This window comes from Salvelinus fontinalis, chromosome 15 (genome assembly GCF_029448725.1).
Source record: "Salvelinus fontinalis isolate EN_2023a chromosome 15, ASM2944872v1, whole genome shotgun sequence".
Classification (NCBI taxonomy): domain Eukaryota; kingdom Metazoa; phylum Chordata; class Actinopteri; order Salmoniformes; family Salmonidae; genus Salvelinus; species Salvelinus fontinalis.
The window spans coordinates 9,418,866-9,438,726 of NC_074679.1; the positions used below are offsets into that span (position 1 = coordinate 9,418,866).

General features: G+C 42.2%; 1 protein-coding gene across 1 annotated transcript; it reads left to right on the plus strand.

Annotated features, from left to right (window-relative positions):
* The first annotated feature begins 199 nt into the window (after window positions 1-199).
* On the plus strand, window positions 200-19,104 carry LOC129811390 (calpain-1 catalytic subunit-like). The gene is made up of 22 exons (XM_055862658.1): window positions 200-424; window positions 4,751-5,006; window positions 5,097-5,166; window positions 6,070-6,191; window positions 7,839-7,972; window positions 8,055-8,229; window positions 8,551-8,625; window positions 10,555-10,640; window positions 11,213-11,287; window positions 11,432-11,592; window positions 11,697-11,863; window positions 12,218-12,229; window positions 13,041-13,249; window positions 14,382-14,421; window positions 14,542-14,610; window positions 14,930-14,987; window positions 15,243-15,307; window positions 17,399-17,467; window positions 17,581-17,659; window positions 17,906-18,022; window positions 18,248-18,300; window positions 18,901-19,104. Exons 2-22 carry the CDS (start codon window positions 4,770-4,772, stop codon window positions 18,925-18,927), a joined length of 2,100 nt encoding a protein of 699 aa, XP_055718633.1. The 5' UTR covers window positions 200-424; window positions 4,751-4,769; the 3' UTR covers window positions 18,928-19,104.
* Window positions 19,105-19,861: the final 757 nt, after the last annotated feature.

Sequence of the window (19,861 nt, forward strand, 5' to 3'; positions counted from 1 at the left end):
CAATGTTACGTTGAGCTGGGTGAATGGAATATGAATGACAGTTGTAAAGCTGTGGTGATAAGAGACATGTCTCACAGCCAAGAGCAATGTGTGGGCGGTGCTTGTTCACACAATATTTTATTGCCAACCGTACAGCGCAATACGTCAGCAATTTCGGGAGCTAGCAGGTATATAAGATAATACCTTAAACTGAATTGGTTTACAGAAGGCTGAAATCCAGAGTACAAAAGAGATATTCTGAGGTAAGAAACTTTAGATTAGATTACATCAACAGAATTATCTCACCAGGGGGAGAAATCAATTTGGTCATGTGCTTAAAAATAAAAAGTACATCATACATTTAAACGCAGAGACATACGAGCACAAACGACCATATCTCTGCAGGACCAGACGCTACACCAGCTGCAGGACCAGACACTAATAGGTATGTTATTAATGCTTTGTTATGTTTTTACAGTGCACAGGTGCATCAGACATGAACATTTTTGTTTTGCAATTATTGAATCAATTAAAATTGAAAAAAATACTGTTTTATTTAACCTAGTTAGTATGATAGAGGATAATGTGGGTAGCATAACCTAGTTATTATGATAGAAGATCATGTGGGTAGCATTACCTAGTTATTATGATAGAAGATCATGTGGGTAGCATTACCTAGTTATTATGATAGAAGATCATGTGGGTAGCATTACCTAGTTATTATGATAGAAGATCATGTGGGTAGCATTACCTAGTTAGCTTTTGGAATCATAAGTCAAAGCCAAAGACAATAGCCATCAATTCAATTTATCAGATCATCAATTGCCACCATTCCCTTCACTATCAATGAAGGGCCTGTGAAACCATTTCTAGTTTTGTATTATCCTTTCAAGAAGTCTGTCACGATCGTGTGGAGGATTGACAGACCAAAACGCAGCATTAGGAAAATAAGCCATCTTCCTTTTTATTATGAAGAAGGAGAACCGAAAACAAAACACTATTACAAAAACTAACAAAACAAACAAACGACCGTGAAGCTATGAACGTAGTGCACATACATGCTACAAACGTATAACATAGACAATTACCCACATCAAACGAAAGCCTATGGCTACCCTAAATATGGCTCCCAATCAGAGACAACAGAAATCAGCTGTCTCTAATTGGGAACCCATTCAGGCAACCATAGACTCTCCTAGACAACTACACCAACATAGACACAGCTAGACATATGCACTCAACACAAACCCATACACTACACCCAACACCCCCTTTACCATATAACCACCCAAAACCGATAAAACTCAAACATTCCTCATGTCACACCCTGACCTAACTAAAATAATAAAGAAAACAAATAATACTAAGGCCAGGGCGTGACATAACCCCCCCCCCTTAAGGTGCGAACTCCGGGCGCACCAGCACACAGTCTAGGGGAGGGTCTGGGTGGGCTTCCTTCCACGGTGGCGGCTCCGGCACTGGTCGTGGTCCCCACCCCACCACAGTCACTAACCGCCTCCTTAACTTCCTCCAAATGACCCCCCTCCACATTAACCCCACTGCATAAAGGGGCAGCTCCGGACTAAGGGCAGCTCCGGATTAAGGGGCAGCTCCGGACTAAGGGGCAGCTCCGGACTAAGGGGCAGCTCCGGACTAAGGGGCAGCTCCGGACTAAGGGGCAGTACCAGGGTGAGGGGCAGTACCAGGGTGAGGGGCAGTACCAGGGTAAGGGAGAGCACCAGGATAAGGGAGAGCACCAGGATAAGGGGCAGCTCCGGACTGAGGGACGGCAGCTCCGGACTGAGGGACGGCAGCTCCGGACTGAGGGACGGCAGCTCCGGACTGAGGGACGGCAGCTCCGGACTGAGGGACGGCAGCTCCGGACTGAGGGACGGCAGCTCCGGACTGAGGGACGGCAGCTCCGGACTGAGGGACGGCAGCTCCGGACTGAGGGACGGCAGCTCCGGACTGAGGGACGGCAGCTCCGGACTGAGGGACGGCAGCTCCGGACTGAGGGACGGCAGCTCCGGACTGAGGGACGGCAGCTCCGGACTGAGGGACGGCAGCTCCGGACTGAGGGACGGCAGCTCCGGACTGAGGGACTGCAGCTCCGGACTGAGGGACTGCAGCTCCGGACTGAGGGACTGCAGCTCCGGACTGAGGGACTGCAGCTCCGGACTGAGGGACTGCAGCTCCGGACTGAGGGACGGCAGCTCCGGACTGAGGGACGGCAGCTCCGGACTGAGGGACGGCAGCTCCGGACTGAGGGACGGCAGCTCCGGACTGAGGGACGGCCCATGGCTGGCTGACGGATCCGGCTGCTCATGGCTGGCTGACGGATCCGGCTGCTCATGGCTGGCTGACGGATCCGGCTGCTCATGGCTGGCTGACGGATCCGGCTGCTCATGGCTGGCTGACGGATCCGGCTGCTCATGGCTGGCTGGCGGCTCTGGCAGATCCTGTCTGGTTGGCGGCTCTGGCAGATCCTGTCTGGTTGGCGGCTCTGGCAGATCCTGTCTGGTTGGCGGCTCTGGCAGATCCTGTCTGGTTGGCGGCTCTGGCAGATCCTGTCTGGTTGGCGGCTCTGGCAGATCCTGTCTGGTTGGCGGCTCTGGCAGATCCTGTCTGACGAATGGCTCTAGCGGCTCCTGACTGACGAACGGCTCGGGACAGACGGGCGGCTCTAATGGCTCGGGGCAGACGGATGGCTCAGATGGCGCTGGGTAGACGGATGGCTCAGATGGCGCTGGGTAGACGGGCAGTTCAGGCATCGCTGTGCAGACGGCAGACTCTGGCCGGCTGAGGCGCACTGTAGGCCTGGTGCGTGGTGCCGGAACTGGTGATACCGGGCTGGGGACACGCATCTCAGGGCTAGTGCGGGGAGAAGGAACAGGGCATACTGGATCCTGGGAGCGCACATTAGGCCTAGTGCGTGGTGCCGGAACTGGTGGTACCGGGCTGGGGACACGCATCTCAGGGCTAGTGCGGGGATAAGGAACAGGGCATACTGGACCCTGGGAGCGCACATTAGGCCTAGTGCGTGGTGCCGGAACTGGTGGTACCGGACTGGGGACACGCATCTCAGGGCTAGTGCGGGGAGCAGCAACAGGACGCACAGGACTCTGGGGACACACGAGGCTTGGTGCGTGATTTAGGCACTGGTGGTAAAGGGCTGGAGACACGCACCATAGGGCTAGTGCGTGGAGGAGGCACTGGTTGTACTGGGCTGGGGACTGTCACAGGAGAGTTAGTACGTGGGGATAATACAGGAGGTGCAGGACTAGGGAGGCGTACAGGAGGCCTGGTTCGTGGGACTGTCATTCCCAGACGGTTAGCACGCACATCAGGACGAGCATGGAGAGCTGACTCAGGTAACCTCACATCCCGCACATGCTCTGTCGGGTGGATCTTGTGCCTCACGCACCAACACAGCAGCTCCCTCATTTCACTCTCTTCCAACCTCCCCAATAAATCCTTAACAGTCTCTGTATCATTCCCATTGCTCACCTCCAATATCAGCCCGACTGGCTCAGGTTCCCTCTTAGAGTCCTCACGGGTAGCAAGGGAAGTTGACGCAGATCTCCCATCTGGACTCGCCACACTCCCCATGAGCCCCTCCCCAATAAATTTTTGGGTATTACTCACGGGTCTCCAGCCTTGCTTCCGTGCTGCCTCCTCATATCGCCTCCTCTCGGCTTTCGCTGCCTCCAGCTCTTCACGAGGGAGGCGATATTCTCCCGGTTGAGCCCAAGGTCCCTTACCATCCAGTATCTCCTCCCATGTCCAAGAATCCTGTGTAGGTGGGTCCTGTTGCCGCTTTACATGCCGCTTGGTCCTGCATTGGTGGGTAATTCTGTCACGATCGTGTGGAGGATTGACGGACCAAAACGCAGCATTAGGAAAATAAGCCATCTTCCTTTTTATTATGAAGAAGGAGAACCGAAAACAAAACACAATTACAAAAACTAACAAAACAAACAAACGACCGTGAAGCTATGAACGTAGTGCACATACAGGCTACAAACGTATAACATAGACAATTACCCACATCAAACGAAAGCCTATGGCTACCCTAAATATGGCTCCCAATCAGAGACAACAGAAATCAGCTGTCTCTAATTGGGAACCCATTCAGGCAACCATAGACTCTCCTAGACAACTACACCAACATAGACACAGCTAGACACATGCACTCAACACAAACCCATAAACTACACCCAACACCCCCTTTACCATATAACCACCCAAAACCGATAAAACACAAACATTCCCCATGTCACACCCTGACCTAACTAAAATAATAAAGAAAACAAATAATACTAAGGCCAGGGCGTGACAAAGTCCAGGAGTATTACAGGTTTAACTGGTGAAGTTACCTCCTGTACATTTATATTTTTCTACATGTTACCGTGTTTCACTATTTTTTATTACAGTTTTTGATTTGTATGTAAATATGTATTGCGTGAATAACACACTTTGCAAAACTATTGAAAGCAGCCTACAAAATGCTGAAGGATAGCCTTTTTTTAATAATACTATTGAATTTAGCAATTCTACATATCTGTTTGTTACCTGTCATACCTGTCAACACTTCACATATACGGGAAGTACCAGATCAACGTGCAGCTATATACAGGAAGTACCAGATCAATGTGCAGCTATATACAGGAAGTACCAGATCAATGTGCAGCTATATACAGGAAGTACCAGATCATGTTATTTATGTCAGCTTCACCTGTTCATTCAGAGTCGTATTTCACCCTGCTAACAGATCCTGAATACACTACAACATGCCTCCTCCCGGTGTGTGTATGAGTATAATGCAAGAGCGCCACAAAGAAGATGGTGTTGGGAGCCTTGCCAACGCTGGGAAACACAGGAACCAAGACTTCCTGCAGCTGAAGCAATACTGTTTGGACAGGAGGGTGAGGTACATCGATGACGTGTTCCCACCAGACCACAACTCCATTGGTGATGGGCTACTTTCCCCTGACGACATGCGTAGAGTAGTGTGGTTGAGACCAGCAGTATGTTCAAGTCTTCATTCAAATCTGAACACATTATAATACATTTAGAAATATTGTTTATAGTTGTAACGTGTGTATTCGCTCTTCTAGAAAATTGCCCAGAATCCAGATTTCATCATTAATGGTTTTTCAAGGTTTGACTTTGGGCAAGGAAATATTGGTAAGTGGATTTGGTTGTAAGCAAGCTTCAACATACACTGAACAAAAATATAAACACAACATGTATAGTGTAGGTCCCATGCTTAGGTGGCTGAAATAAAAGATCCCAGAAATGTTCCTTACGAACAAAAACCTTATTTCTCTCAAATATTGTGCACAAATGTGTTTACATACCTGTTAGTGAGCATTTTTCATTGGCCAAGATAATCCATCCACCTGACAGATGTGGCATATCAAGAGGCTGATTAAACAGCACGATCATTACATTCTGGGGACAATAAAAGGCCACTCTAAAATGTGCAGTTTTGTCACACAACAGAATGCCACAGATGTCTCAAGTTTTGAGGGAGTGTGCAATTGGCATGCTGACTGCAGGAATGTCCACCAGAGCTGTTGCCAGATAAATTAATGTTAATTGCTCTAACAAAACCACCTCCAAAGTCATTTTAGAGAATTTGGCAGTATGTTCAATCGACCACACAACCGCAGACCACGTGTAACCATGCCAGTCCAGGACCTCCACATCTAGCTTGTTTACCTGCGGGATCGTCTGAGACCAGTCACCCAAACAGCTGATGAAACTGAGGAGTATTTCTGTCTGTAATAAAGCCCTTTTGTCGGGAAAAACTAATTTTGATTGGCTGCGCCTGGCTCCCCAGTTGGTGGGCATATGCCATCCCAGGGCCACCCATGGCTGCGCCCCTGCCAAATCATGTAAAATACATTTGATTAGGGCCTAATGAATTTATTTAAATTGACTGATTTCCTTATGTGAACTGTAACTCAGTAAAATTGTTAAAAATGATTGCATGTTGCGTGTATATTTTTGTTCAGTATATATCACACCATGCCCCTTGCAAATGTCATGATGTACTCAAATGTGTAATGTCTTCTTTTTTTTTAGTAGCAAATTGCTGGTTTCTTGCTTCCGTTGGGGCTTTGACATTCCAGGAGCACATCCTGGAGCAAGTAGTACCCCTAGAGCAGAGTTTTAAAGATGATTACTGCGGAATATTCCACTTCAGGGTAAATAACCTCACGCTCAGTACATTATCGTTGTGAGAATGCATTGGCCTATTGGAATTACTGACATTCTTAGAGAGCTATTAATGCATTTTAAAATGGTTCTCAGTGGTTATTGAGAACTATTAAATGACTATGAATGACTCTTTAGTCTTAGGCTGTACTTTTTATCAAGTGCATAGAAAATAGACTCTGTAGTAATCTTCGGTCACACTTTATTATTTTAGTCTGGATACTCCATCTGTACATGCCCTACAGATTGTCATACTATCAGAAAATCTCTTGATAAGCAACTGCTTGCTAAAATTGCGGTTAAAGTTAGGGTTAGGTTTAAAATAAGGGTAAGGGTTAAGGTTAGGGTTAGGGTTAGGATAAGGGTTAAGCTTAGGGTTTGAGCTAGTGTTAGTAGATAGTTGAAATGTTACTTATAGTCTGTAACAGGGGACGCTCCTCAGAAGAAGGGGAGAACATTCCTCCTCAGTTTTCCTTTTTAGATAAAACTATATTAAATATATTCACGTCAGCAGATAATTGATTAAAACACACTGTTTTGGAGCAGCACTCTTTCAGTCTTCCTCTGGGTACATTGACTTCGATACAAAATCTAGGAGACTCATGGTTCTCACTCCCTTCCATAAACTTACACAGTAATTATGACAACTTCCTGAGGACTTCCTCCAACCTATCAGAGCTCTTGCAACATGAACTGACATGTTGTCCCAATCAAAGGATCAGAGAATGAATCTAGTACTGAAGGCATAAGCTACAGCTAGCTAGCACTGCAGTGCATAACATGTGGTGAGTAGTTGACTTAAAGAGAGAGAAAGACAATAGTTAAACAGTTTTGAACAAATTAATTTCTTCAAAAATGAAGGAGAAGCAAGAGAGAGAGAGAGAGAGAGAGAGAAAGCAAGAGAGCTAGCTACATTTTGTTGTATTTATTTTTAAACTTTTACTTTCACTTACTTAGCTAGCGAATGCAGCTAGCTTACTCAAACACCCGGCTCAAACATGCCATTTTAACTAGCTGGCTAATATGGTGACAACGATGTAGGCTGTGTGTAGCGGTTAGCGGTTATGATATGAAGGTTTGGCTAGGAAAGGTTTTTTCTCCTGGTCACAGACAGCTGATGTGTTGTGCACTGAAGTCTACAAGCGAAGGAAAAAGGTGAGAGGAGGAGAGCGCGTAGATGCGAGCAAAATGCTCATGCTGTTTGTATGTGGCTGCTATTAAAGAGATTTGTGTTTGCGTGTGATCATGGGTGTATTCTTTCTGCCGATTCTGTTGAAAAACGTTTCTTAAATGGAAGCAAACTGGGATAAACATAACTTAATTTGTCCAATAGAATCTCTCATTTGCAACCGTTGGACTAATGATTGAATGTGTCACTGTCTTGATTACTCCAATTTGTTTCTCGACCTGTGCACCTATGTTATAAACTTTAAACGTGACATTGAGCTGAATGAATGGAATATGAATGACAGTCATCCAATACGCTGTAATAGAAATAAGGCCATGCTCATATAAAAAATATAATCGTCCTCTCTCATCTTAAACAGCACCGACCACCACTGGTCTGTAGAGCATCTACAGATGGACTATCCTAATAAAGCATTACCGAATCATTGTCCTCTCGTCCTGTCTTTCAGTTCTGGAGGTTTGGGAGGTGGGTGGACGTTGTGATCGATGACATGCTACCAACAGTTGATGGCAGGCTCATTTTCGTCCATTCAAAAACTCCCAATGAATTTTGGCCCGCCTTGATGGAGAAAGCCTACGCCAAGTATGTGAGCCAAATCAGTTGGTTATAGGACAGTTTAACACCTCTTCATTGTCGACCTTAATGTTCTGTCTTCTTCTGGCAGAGTGTGTGGCTCCTACGCAGACATGAATGCAGGGACCCCTTCAGAGGCTATGATGGACTTCACTGGAGGGGTTCACATCACGTTCAAGCTCGCTGAAAATCCACCAAATCTGTGGGACCTCCTGTTCAGAGCTGCCAAGTTCAAATCTCTGATGGGGTGTGGCACACCTCAAGGGGTGAGCATCACTACCATCCTCGGAAACACCATGTTGACCCTTTAGACAAATCAGTTAGTAGAGCAGAATAGTAGTGTCAGAAATTCACGTGTAACTCAAAGTTCACATAAATCATGCATTGATGTCCAGATCTGTGGTAATATGAGTTGTTAGGCATAGTTGATGTTAAGATGTGTCATTTAATTTGTAAATACAGAAGAGATGAATGTCTGAATGGCTGTGTTCATATTCGGCCGTGTCCTATTTTATAACCGAAACTTCTGTTCTGTTTATGATCCAATTACTTTACCTATAATACCTAATGATCTGTGTCTCTTGTAGGAAACATCAGCGAATACGGTGGCACCCAACGGATTAGTGAGGGGTCATGCTTACACCGTCACAGGAGTTCTACAGGTACTGTACGGAACAAACCAATAACAATCTGTTAGAAAAGCTTTGTAGCTGATATCTTTTGGCAATATGCACTCTATCCTTTTTAATGCCAAGAATACCCATTGTTTGGTTGGTCAGAATAGAGCCAAATGTATTTTTTCCAGCAGCATACCACCCTACATCCCACTGCTGGCTTACTTCTGAAGCTAAGCAGAGTTGGTCCTGGCCAGTCCCTGGATGGGAGACCAGATGCTGCTAGAAGTGGTGTTGGAGGGGCAGTAGGAAGAACTCCTTTCCTCTGGTTAAAAAATGTATATCCCAGGGTAGTGATTGCGGATGTTGCCCTGTGTAGGGTGCTGTCTTTCGGATGGGACATAAAACACATGTCTTGACTCTCTTTGGTCACTAAAAAGCCCATGGCAGTTATTGTAAGAGAAGGGGTGTTAACCTCAGTGTCCTGGCTACATTCCCTAATCATCATTCCCTGCTTCCATTTGGCTCATTCATCCCGCCTCCTCTCCCCTGTAACTATTCTCCAGGTCGTTGCTGTAAATGAGAATGTGTTCTCAGTCAACTTACCTGGTTAAATAAATAAATATATACAGTACCAGTCAAAAGTTTGGACACACCTACTCATTCAAGGGTTTTTCTTTATTTTTACTATTTTCTACATTGTAGAATAATATCATCAAAACTATGAAATAACACATATGGAATCATGTAGTAACCAAAAAAAGTGTTAAACAAATCAAAATATATTGTGTGGGCAAAGCTGTCATCAAGGCAAAGGGTGGTTAATTTGAAGAATCTCAAATATAAAATATATTTTGATTTGTTTAACACTTTTTTGGTTACTACATGATTCCATATGTGATAGTTCATAGTTTTGATGTCTTCACTATTATTCTAAAATAAAATAGTAAAAAAAATTAAGAAAAATTCTTGAATGAATTATTGCATGTCCAAAAACGCAACATGCAATAATTTCAATTGTTTTACTGAGTTACATTTCATATAAGGAAATCAGTCAATTTAAATCAATTAAATGACCCCCTATTCAATTGATTTTACATGACTGGGCAGGGGCGCAGCCATGGGTGGCCCTGGGAGGGCATAAGCCCACCCACTTGGGAGCCATGCTCACCCATTGGCTGGTCTCAGATTACCCCGAAGGTGAAGAAGCTGGACGTGGAAGTCCTAGGCTGGCGTGGTTACACATGGTCTGCGGTTGTGAGGCCGGTTAGACATACTTCCAAATTCTCTAAAACAACGATGGAGGCAGTTTATGGTAGAGAAATGAACATACGTGCCAATTACACGCTACCTCAAGACATCTGTGGCATTGTGTTGTGTGACAAAACTGCACATTTTAGATTGGCCTTTTATTGTCCCCCAGCACAAGGTGTACCTGTGTAATGATCATGTTGTTTAATCAGCTTCTTGATATGCCACATCTGTCAGGTGGATGGATTATCTTGGCAAAAGAGAAATGCTCACTAACAGGGATGTAAACAAATTTGTGCACAAAATTTGAGAGAAATAAGGTTTTTGCTCATATGGAACATTTTCTGGGATCTTTTATTTCAGCCCCCTAAGCATGGGACCTACACTATACATGTTGCGTTTATATTTTTGTTCAGTGTAAATTACAAGCTTGTTCAGTATATCTACTGTAGCTCTACCTGAAGGTAATTGGGAGAGGATTTGTGGTATAATTTCTGCCATGACCGAAAATGTATCCTGACCTTGTGTAGCGCACGAGTCGTCTTATTGTCTAGTGATGAGGTCGCCGCGACTTCAAAATCAGTGTCAGCCTACGGCCCACTATAGAATTCCTCTTGGTCTAATGGTTTAAGATGCTGATTTCTCTCATTGGGGACACAGGTTCATATCCAGCCTGTTACACTGCTCTGAGATTACAGCTGGTGTTCATGCTGGTTTCTTCCACAGATCATGAGCCAAGGCAAGCCAGTGAATTTGATCCGCCTCTTCAACCCCTGGGGCTATGGAGAGTGGAAGGGAGACTGGAGCGATAAGTAAGGAATAAATATTCACAATCAATAACTGTCCATTTGCTTATTGGATTGTTTCTCAGTATGTGTAATTGTAATGTTTTTCTATAGTCCACATACTTTGTCTATATACAGTATATTGTAGCCTGTACCATTTCACCAGGTGAAATTCCTGCTACAGGTAAATGTATTTGCCCTATTGCAATATGAATAATAATACTTTTTAATGTATATATTTTGTTATTTTTTCATCACAACATTAGCTATAACACTGTCAACATCACTGTTACATTTTCATGAATATCTTTACGTGATAATGATCCCGACGCCACATTTGAAAGTGGAATGGCTTTAGCTCAAATTGACTGTGACGTGTAATCACATCCATTGTCTTCAACAGGTCTTTATGACATGTCAGTTGATCTCCCTTACCTTTTACATTGCTAGTATTCAGGAGTTAACCACAAGCAGCCAAAGGTGTTAAAGCTTTTACATTGTTGTCTCTTGGCGACCTAGACTCTGTAGTAACTACCACTAACTAACTAGGATCCTTACCCCAATCCGAACCATTGACATGATGTTTGTATTTCTATCAGGTCTTCCATGTGGAAAACAGTGAGTCCTGCCGACCGGAAGATGTATCTGTCAGTGGAGGAGGATGGGGAATTCTGGTAAACAATATAATGTAGAATTGTGTTTGCAGACCATGTCAATATTTTGTTGCAAGTGACTAACACATACAGTACAGTGATCAGAACACATCTATACTCATATTTAAATTCACACCAATTCACAATTTTCGTTTGTCTTCTCAGGATGACAATGGAAAACTTTTGTCAGCATTTCTCAGATGTGACTATCTGCTGTCTGTGCCCTGATTTTCTTGACGGCAACTCTAAAGGTCATTGGACGCCTTCTTTCCATGATGGCAGATGGGTCGCAGGGACCACTGCTGGTGGTTGCATTCTGTTCCGAGGTAAATCTTATTTGATTGACACGGAATTCTACGCAGTTCATGACGGCTACAACATTTACTGAAACTACAAGTCAAAATATCCATGTTGTCTTGTCTCCCAATAGACAGTTTCTGGACCAATCCCCAGTATCGAGTGAAGATTGAGGGATTTGACAGGGACTTCTCTGAGACACAGGGGGACAACAACATGCTTGTGTCTCTGATGCAGAAGCCAGACAAGAGAAACCGACGCCTGGTCAAAAGTGTCCACATCGGCATCAACATCTTCGAGGTCAGTCCACACCTTATATTATTGCTGAATAGTTTAACTGAACTTTTATCCATAGATAAACATTCAAAGATATGATCCAGACACGTCTCACAGATTGAAGCAAACATATGTGCTTCCTCTGAGGACTGTGTTACAGGTAGCACTGTTATGGTAGCATAAACTGTCATATCAGCAGTGGAGATCTCTTTGTAAGTTCCTCTTATGTTAACGCTGGGATGGGATTGCCAGTGCTCAGTTCTCAATGCAAATACGCCCATTTGCAAACCTACATGTATTATATTCCAGAAGAAGAAATTCAAGAAATATGCTATTGTGGCTGCTATTTAATTGTCTTTTTTTTAACCTTTCTAACAGGTACCTGCCCAAGTAAGTAACTTTAACACATAATTTTCACAAATACAGAATTAAGAAATAATGTGTTGCTCAAGATAGGGCTCCTGAGTGGTGCAGTGGTCTAAGGCACTGCATCTCAGTGCAAGAGCTGTCACTATAGTACCTGGTTTGAATCCAGGGTCTATCACATCCTCCTGTGATTAGGAGTCCCATAGGGCAGTGCACAATTGGCCCAGTGTTGTTCGGGTTTAGCCGGAGTAGGCCATCATTGTAAATAAGAATTTGTTCTTAACTGACTTGCCAAGTTAAATAAAGGTTAAAGTCCTTGTTAGCGAGCCGCGATGGTGGAACTGTATTATCCTCAAAGCGGGCAAAGAAGGTATTTAGTTTGTCTGAAAGCGTGACGTCTGTTATGCAAATGATGTAGACACGCCCAAATAAGCAGTGCAAAGGGCAGAAGGGGAAGTTTCCTGCCTCCTCCTTTATTTTATTGTGATCTCAGTTCAAAGGACAGAGGGGGAAGTTTCCTGCCTCCTCCTTAATTTTATTGTGATCTCAGTTCAAAGGGCAGAAGGGGAAGTTTCCTGCCTCTTTCTTCATTTTATTGTGACCTCAGTTCAAAGGACAGAGGGGGAAGTTTCCTGCCTCCTCCTTAATTTTATTGTGATCTCAGTTCAAAGGGCAGAAGGGGAAGTTTCCTGCCTCCTTCTTCATTTTATTGTGACCTCAGTTCAAAGGGCAGAAGGGGAAGTTTCCTGCCTCCTTCTTCATTTTATTGTGACCTCAGTTCAAAGGACAGAGGGGGAAGTTTCCTGCCTCCTTCTTCATTTTATTGTGATCTCAGTTCAAAGGACAGAGGGGGAAGTTTCCTGCCTCCTTCTTCGACAACAACGCACCTGTCGCCCAAACCAAGGACTTCCTGAATGCTCGGACGGTGATGCTCTTATGCAGGCTGAAACCTGGCGAATACCTGATCGTGCCATCATCCTTCAAACCCAATGAAACCGCTTCCTTCATCCTGTCCATCCTCTCCAAGGCGGAGACACACATCCAGTAAGCACAGTCCTCCGTTTCCTAATTAATATTTACCGTTAACATCCATATCACTGATTTAAAATATATATATAATTTCTTACCTGTGACATTACTTAAAGGGATAGTTCATCCAAGTTATAAAATACTAATATCAGGGATATTGACTTGTAATAAACCAAAGCATGGATTTCTATTTTACCTTGTCCATAGACTTTTTACATGGTAAGGAAACCAATATGTAATTTTGTAACTTGGGTGAACTAATTCCTTTAAGTCATTTCACAGGTAAGGAATTATATTTATATATTTTTTACAATCAGTGATAGGGATGTTAACGGTTAATCTGTTAGTCACTGAAAATGTATTTGACCAGTCATGTTTATTGGTCTATAGGTTAATTTTCATAATTTTGTATAATTAAATTGGCCCGTGTGTATTTTTCATGCGTCGTCATGTATCTTATGTATCACATCTTCAAAACTTTTTTCTCCTTCTTTCCCCATAAAAACGTTTTCCCCCATCTTGAAGGCTTATGAGGTCACAAATTCGCAAACAACATACAGAGCCTAGTTTGCGGAGCGGAATGGCTCATCACCTGTTAAAAAAAACTGGTATTGTAGTGAACCGTCCCAGTAGGCACACACTGGTTGAATCAACTTTGTTTTCACGTAATTTCAATGATAATTAAGTTGAACCAACGTGGAATAGACTTTGAATTGATGTCTGTGCCCAGTGGGGTGCTTTTTTATGCAACAAATAACAATTATAAATGTGTGTTAAAAACTGTTTTGATGGCCACTATTAAAAATAGCTATTTTTATTTCTCAATCTCAACTCGTAATTAACATGTGCCTCCCATTCACCATTCGAGTGCATATAATGCTATAGTCAAAGGTAGGCAGGCTATCAGCGCGTCACCCACAACTTTGCAATGTGAGCTTGGGGCAGTACATCAGCCTGAAACTAATTTCCAATTGAGCTGACATCTGCAGCGTTTTAATCCTGAATGCAATCTCTGCGAACGTGATAACGTTACCTTTAAAAGCTGCATTGTGGGAGAACCCGCGACGAGCTTGAATCGTGTATTTAGTTTCACTATAATGTATATATATCTAACAGAAACAAAACAGTCTCCATTTCTTTTTCTCAGTGAAAATTCCAATGATCAAGATATGGAGGAAACCCCAAAGGTATTTTAAGGCAAAGATTATTTAATCCGTCATATTTGAGTTGATGTTTTTCTATCTCTCTGGTGTTTCCTTTTCATCTTCCTTTCTTGGTATCTTATAACAATATATTCCATTTTTTAGCTCACACCTACTGACAATAGAGAAGATATGAGCAACAAACAAACTCTTTTTCGGGAATATTCTGATCAGGCAAGTTCAGAGTTTATTTCATTTCAACACAAAACGAAGATTTACAATATAGCAAACGCTCTTATGCAGAAGTATTTACAGTAGTGAATGCCTACATTTTTCATGTTTTGTTTTGTGCTGGTTCCCCTTGGGAATCGAAACCCACAAATCTGGCATTGCAAGAGCTATGCTCTAGCTAATGAACCACGAAGAACTACAGTGTAAAATTAAAACACACAACCATAGAAAAATGTATACCATTTGAGAATATTACTAGTTTCTAACAATCTTTAAACTATTAAAAAAAATCAATAACACAAATTCTGTTTTCACTGAAAAGTTTGAGGAGGTGGATGCTGAACAGCTTCAGAGAAGTCTGGATGAAAAACTCCTCCAAGGTATGTAGAGAAGAAATCAATTATCATATGGAGATTCCAAGTACATGACGACCCAAATTAGGAGATTGAACAGAGAGACATGAATGCTGACGAGAGATCACAAGGATAGGGATGGTGTCAGTGACGTAATGGTAAAATCAATAGGTGGGTAAACTGTGTTTAATTGCGTTTTACCCTCCACTACACCACTGGTTGGATGGTGAGCAATGAGGTATCATCTGTATGATGTTTTTATGTGCCACTTTTTTTACACAGGATGTGCAAAGAAAACACAAGGATTCAGCTTGGAGTCCTGTCGAAGCATGGTGGCCCTAATGGATGTATCCAGAATAAGCTCAGTGACAGAGTCTCCCATCCCATAATGAACACGTCTTCTCTTGTGAAACACTCTGAACAGTACTTTACAAGAGAACACTGTTGAACACTCCAATCCGACAGTATAATCTGTGAATGTAGAAGTTTTTGCAATGACTCTTAAGCCCTGTTTATACCTAGTGCTAACATGTATCCTTTGTTCTGATTGTGTCTACATCCAGATTGTGACCACATTAGTAGACAGGTGTAGAAGAACAAAATAGTCATTGTGATCTGATATTGATCAGATCTACCTGACCTTCTCCGGAGACAGGCAAACTTTGTCTGGATATTTTAAATGTAGATGGATCTGGACAGTAAAACCATTTGTATCATTATTATCCTGCCTTCTAAAATTGTTGACAGGTGGCAACATCAATGTGTCTTAAAATAAGTAAATGCATATTATTTTGAAAGAATTTCCATAAAATAATTTGCATACAAGGAGGGACCAGGAAATCTGGTCACAATGTGGACACAGTGGATGGATAAGAGACACATTTTAAGACCATGTGTAGACACATATCTAAAAATGTGGGCACAATCAGAAAGTGGACAACATCAAGACCAAGAAGGTGTGTTAGCACCAGGTTTAAAAACATATATTTTTTAAATTACCCTTATTTTACTAGGTAAGTTGACTGAGAACACATTCTCATTTACAGCAATGACCTGGGGAAAAGTGACAGGGGAGAGAGGGGGGGATGAATGAGACAATTGTAAGATGGGGATGATTAGGTGACCGTGATGGTATGAGGACCAGATTGGGAATTTAGCCAGGACTTATCCCATTACACTACAGTACTAAACATATGGCTTTATCCCATTACACTACAGTGTGAAAACATATGGCTTTATCTCATTACACTACAGTGTTAAACATATGGCTTTATCTCATTACACTACAGTGTTAAACATATGACTTTATCCCATTACACTACAGTGTTAAACATATGGCTTTATCTCATTACACTACAGTGTTAAACATATGGCTTTATCTCATTACACTACAGTACTAAACATATGGCTTTATCTCATTACACTACAGTACTAAACATATGGCTTTATCCCATTACACTACAGTGTTAAACATATGGCTTTATCTCATTACACTACAGTGTTAAACATATGGCTTTATCTCATTACACTACAGTGTTAAACATATGGCTTTATCTCATTACACTACAGTGTTAAACATATGGCTTTATCTCATTACACTACAGTGTTAAACATATGGCTTTATCTCATTACACTACAGTGTTAAACATATGGCTTTATCCCATTACACTACAGTGTTAAACATATGGCTTTATCTCATTACACTACAGTGTTAAACATATGGCTTTATCTCATTACACTACAGTGTTAAACATATGGCTTTATCTCATTACACTACAGTGTTAAACATATGGCTTTATCTCATTACACTACAGTGTTAAACATATGGCTTTATCCCATTACACTACAGTGTTAAACATATGGCTTTATCTCATTACACTACAGTGTTAAACATATGGCTTTATCTCATTACACTACAGTGTTAAACATATGGCTTTATCCCATTACACTACAGTGTTAAACATATGGCTTTATCTCATTACACTACAGTGTTAAACATATGGCTTTATCTCCTTACACTACAGTGTTAAACATATGGCTTTATCTCATTACACTACAGTGTTAAACATATGGCTTTATCTCATTACACTACAGTGTTAAACATATGGCTTTATCTCATTACACTACAGTGTTAAACATACGGCTTTATCTCATTACACTACAGTGCTTCTCAAACCTCTCCCCAGTCGTTCCATGTATTTGATCTATTCCAGAGCTAGAACACCTGATTCAACTTGTCAACTAATCATCAAACCCTTGACTAGGTTAACCAGGTGAGCTAGTTCAGGGCTACAATACAATTGTGAAATGTCTGGGGGTCCTGAGGAGAGGTTTGAGAACCACGTAGCTAAACATATTGCTTTAGCTCGTTACAGGGCAAAATGTAAATACATATCATTTTCTGCCTTTGGAGATTCCCTTAACCTTTCATTCTCCAGACATCAATCACTGGAAGACTGAACAGTGATGAATTTCTACGTCTATGGAGAAAAGTTACCATGTACAAGGTAAGATAATTAGCAAGTCTGTGTCAAAGTGGTAAAACAACTATATAATTGCTCATTGTAATTTTTCATGTACAAATGACCTGCAACTATTAATAATTTATTACATCGTCCAGGATATCTTCTTCCGTTCAGATGTGGACCGTTCTGGAATGTTGTCATCGAGTCAACTGAGGAACGCAATCATGGCTTCAGGTAACTTTTGGCTAGACCAACAAACAGGGCCTGCCACTGACCTGATATCACAGTACCTGCTTACAGTGCCTATTGTAAAATCAGCTCATTGACATCAGTACATGATTGAAGAGTTAGGACTGTCAATTAGCATGAACAGATGGATTAAAGTTACTTCTACCGTTACGACTAAACAGCAGTCCATTTGATGCATAATACCTGTGAAATACCTGTGAAATAGAGGTGAGGCCTGTCTCTCCTCCACAGGGATCAGGCTGAGTGATAGCCTGCTGAACCTGATTGCTCTGCGCTACGGTGGATCTTCTGGAAACATCAGCCTGGAGAGTTTCATCAGCCTCGTCCTGCGCATGGACCGCATGGCCAGTAAGTCCACAACTGAAATGAAATCAGACCACTTTTATTTCAGAGGCTTTTTTTATTTTCCATTTCTGAATTTCTAGTGTTGAGAGGAATAGCTCAGAAGACAATATATAATTCTACTTTTTGAACGTTTATTAGGGGCACTTAAAGGATACTCTTTTTTTAAATGACTTAGTTTGTCTGTTTTATCAAAATAGCAAATAATGTCATTCATGCTCCTCTCGACAGAAATATTCAGAGAACTCAATAATGGAGGGGCCATATCTCTTCGAGACAATGAGGTAATGACCAGTTAATAATATATCAGGAGTTTTCAACTCTGGCCCTGCAGTACTAGTTGTGAAGGCTTTATCTCCAACCCTGCAGTACTAGGTGTGCAGGCTTTATCTCCAACCCTGCAGTACTAGTTGTGAAGGCTTTATCTCCAACCCTGCAGTACTAGGTGTGCAGGCTTTATCTCCAACCCTGCAGTACTAGTTGTGAAGGCTTTATCTCCAAACTGCAGTAACACACCTGATTCTGTTAATCATGGCCCAGACTAAAGACTATGCTTGGTTGAACATTTGAATCAGGTGTGTTAGTGCTGGGCTGCGCTCGGTTGGAATAAAAGCATAATGCCCTGAAGTGTTGCCTCTTTTGATGTCAAACATCATAAAACTCTTTGTCAACCAAAGGTCACTTGTGTTTAGGCAGTATTCTCTTATCTAAATGGGCACCCAACAAGTACGTGATTACACGGTCTGCTGGATTAAACTGTCTGATATGCAGTTATCCAGAGCAACTTCAATATGTTAAGATGTTAATTCACTGTTTCAATTTTATATGACTAATGAATTGTGTTATTACTCAAATCTCAACACAGTTTTGTATTCCTTTTTCAGTGGATGTACATCACTATGTATGCATAAACTACAGACCAAAGGGGATCGTCAGAAGACTTCAATTAGAATCGTAAGATTAGAAGAAGTGGTGCTTTGCTGGACAAATTATACATTTTCCCGGGGTATTTCATTGCACTTCAACTTGATAAAGAGTATGTTGATTAATCCCACGGCCCCTTCTTTGCAATAAACACTTGACTGTGACACTTGACTGTGATGTGTGTTGTGTTACCGAGCCGTCTTAACATGGATGCCCCAACTATAAAGTCGATCTGGATGAGAGCGTCTGCTAAATGAGTCAACTGTAAATGATATGAAGCTGCTGCATTTTAAAGACAGTGATCCAGATGGGTTGTGAGTTTAATGACACTACCCTGTAAATGATATGAAGCTGCTGCAGTTTAAAGACAGTGATCCAGATGGGTTGTGAGTTTAATGACACTACCCTGTAAATGATATGAAGCTGCTGCAGTTTAAAGACAGTGATCCAGATGGGTTGTGAGTTTAATGACACTACCCTGTAAATGATATGAAGCTGCTGCAGTTTAAAGACAGTGATCCAGATGGGTTGTGAGTTTAATGACACTACCCTGTAAATGATATGAAGCTGCTGCAGTTTAAAGACAGTGATCCAGATGGGTTGTGAGTAAATGACACTACCCTGTAAATGGACTGGTTCATAGGCTATAAAACATTACAGGTTACATCCTGGTACTTTACAATAACTTTTCTATATACCGTATCCATGTGGGGATTTATTCATGTTTTTGTTTACTTTCTTGCTTCTTGGTTTAACTTCACTAGGGTAGGGGGCAGCATTCAGAATTTTGGATGAAATGCATGCCCATATTAAACTGCCTGATTCTCGGGCCCAGAAGATATGATATGCATATAACTGGTATATTTGGATAGAAAACACTCTAAAGTTTCCAAAACTGTTAAAATAGTGTCTGTGAGTATA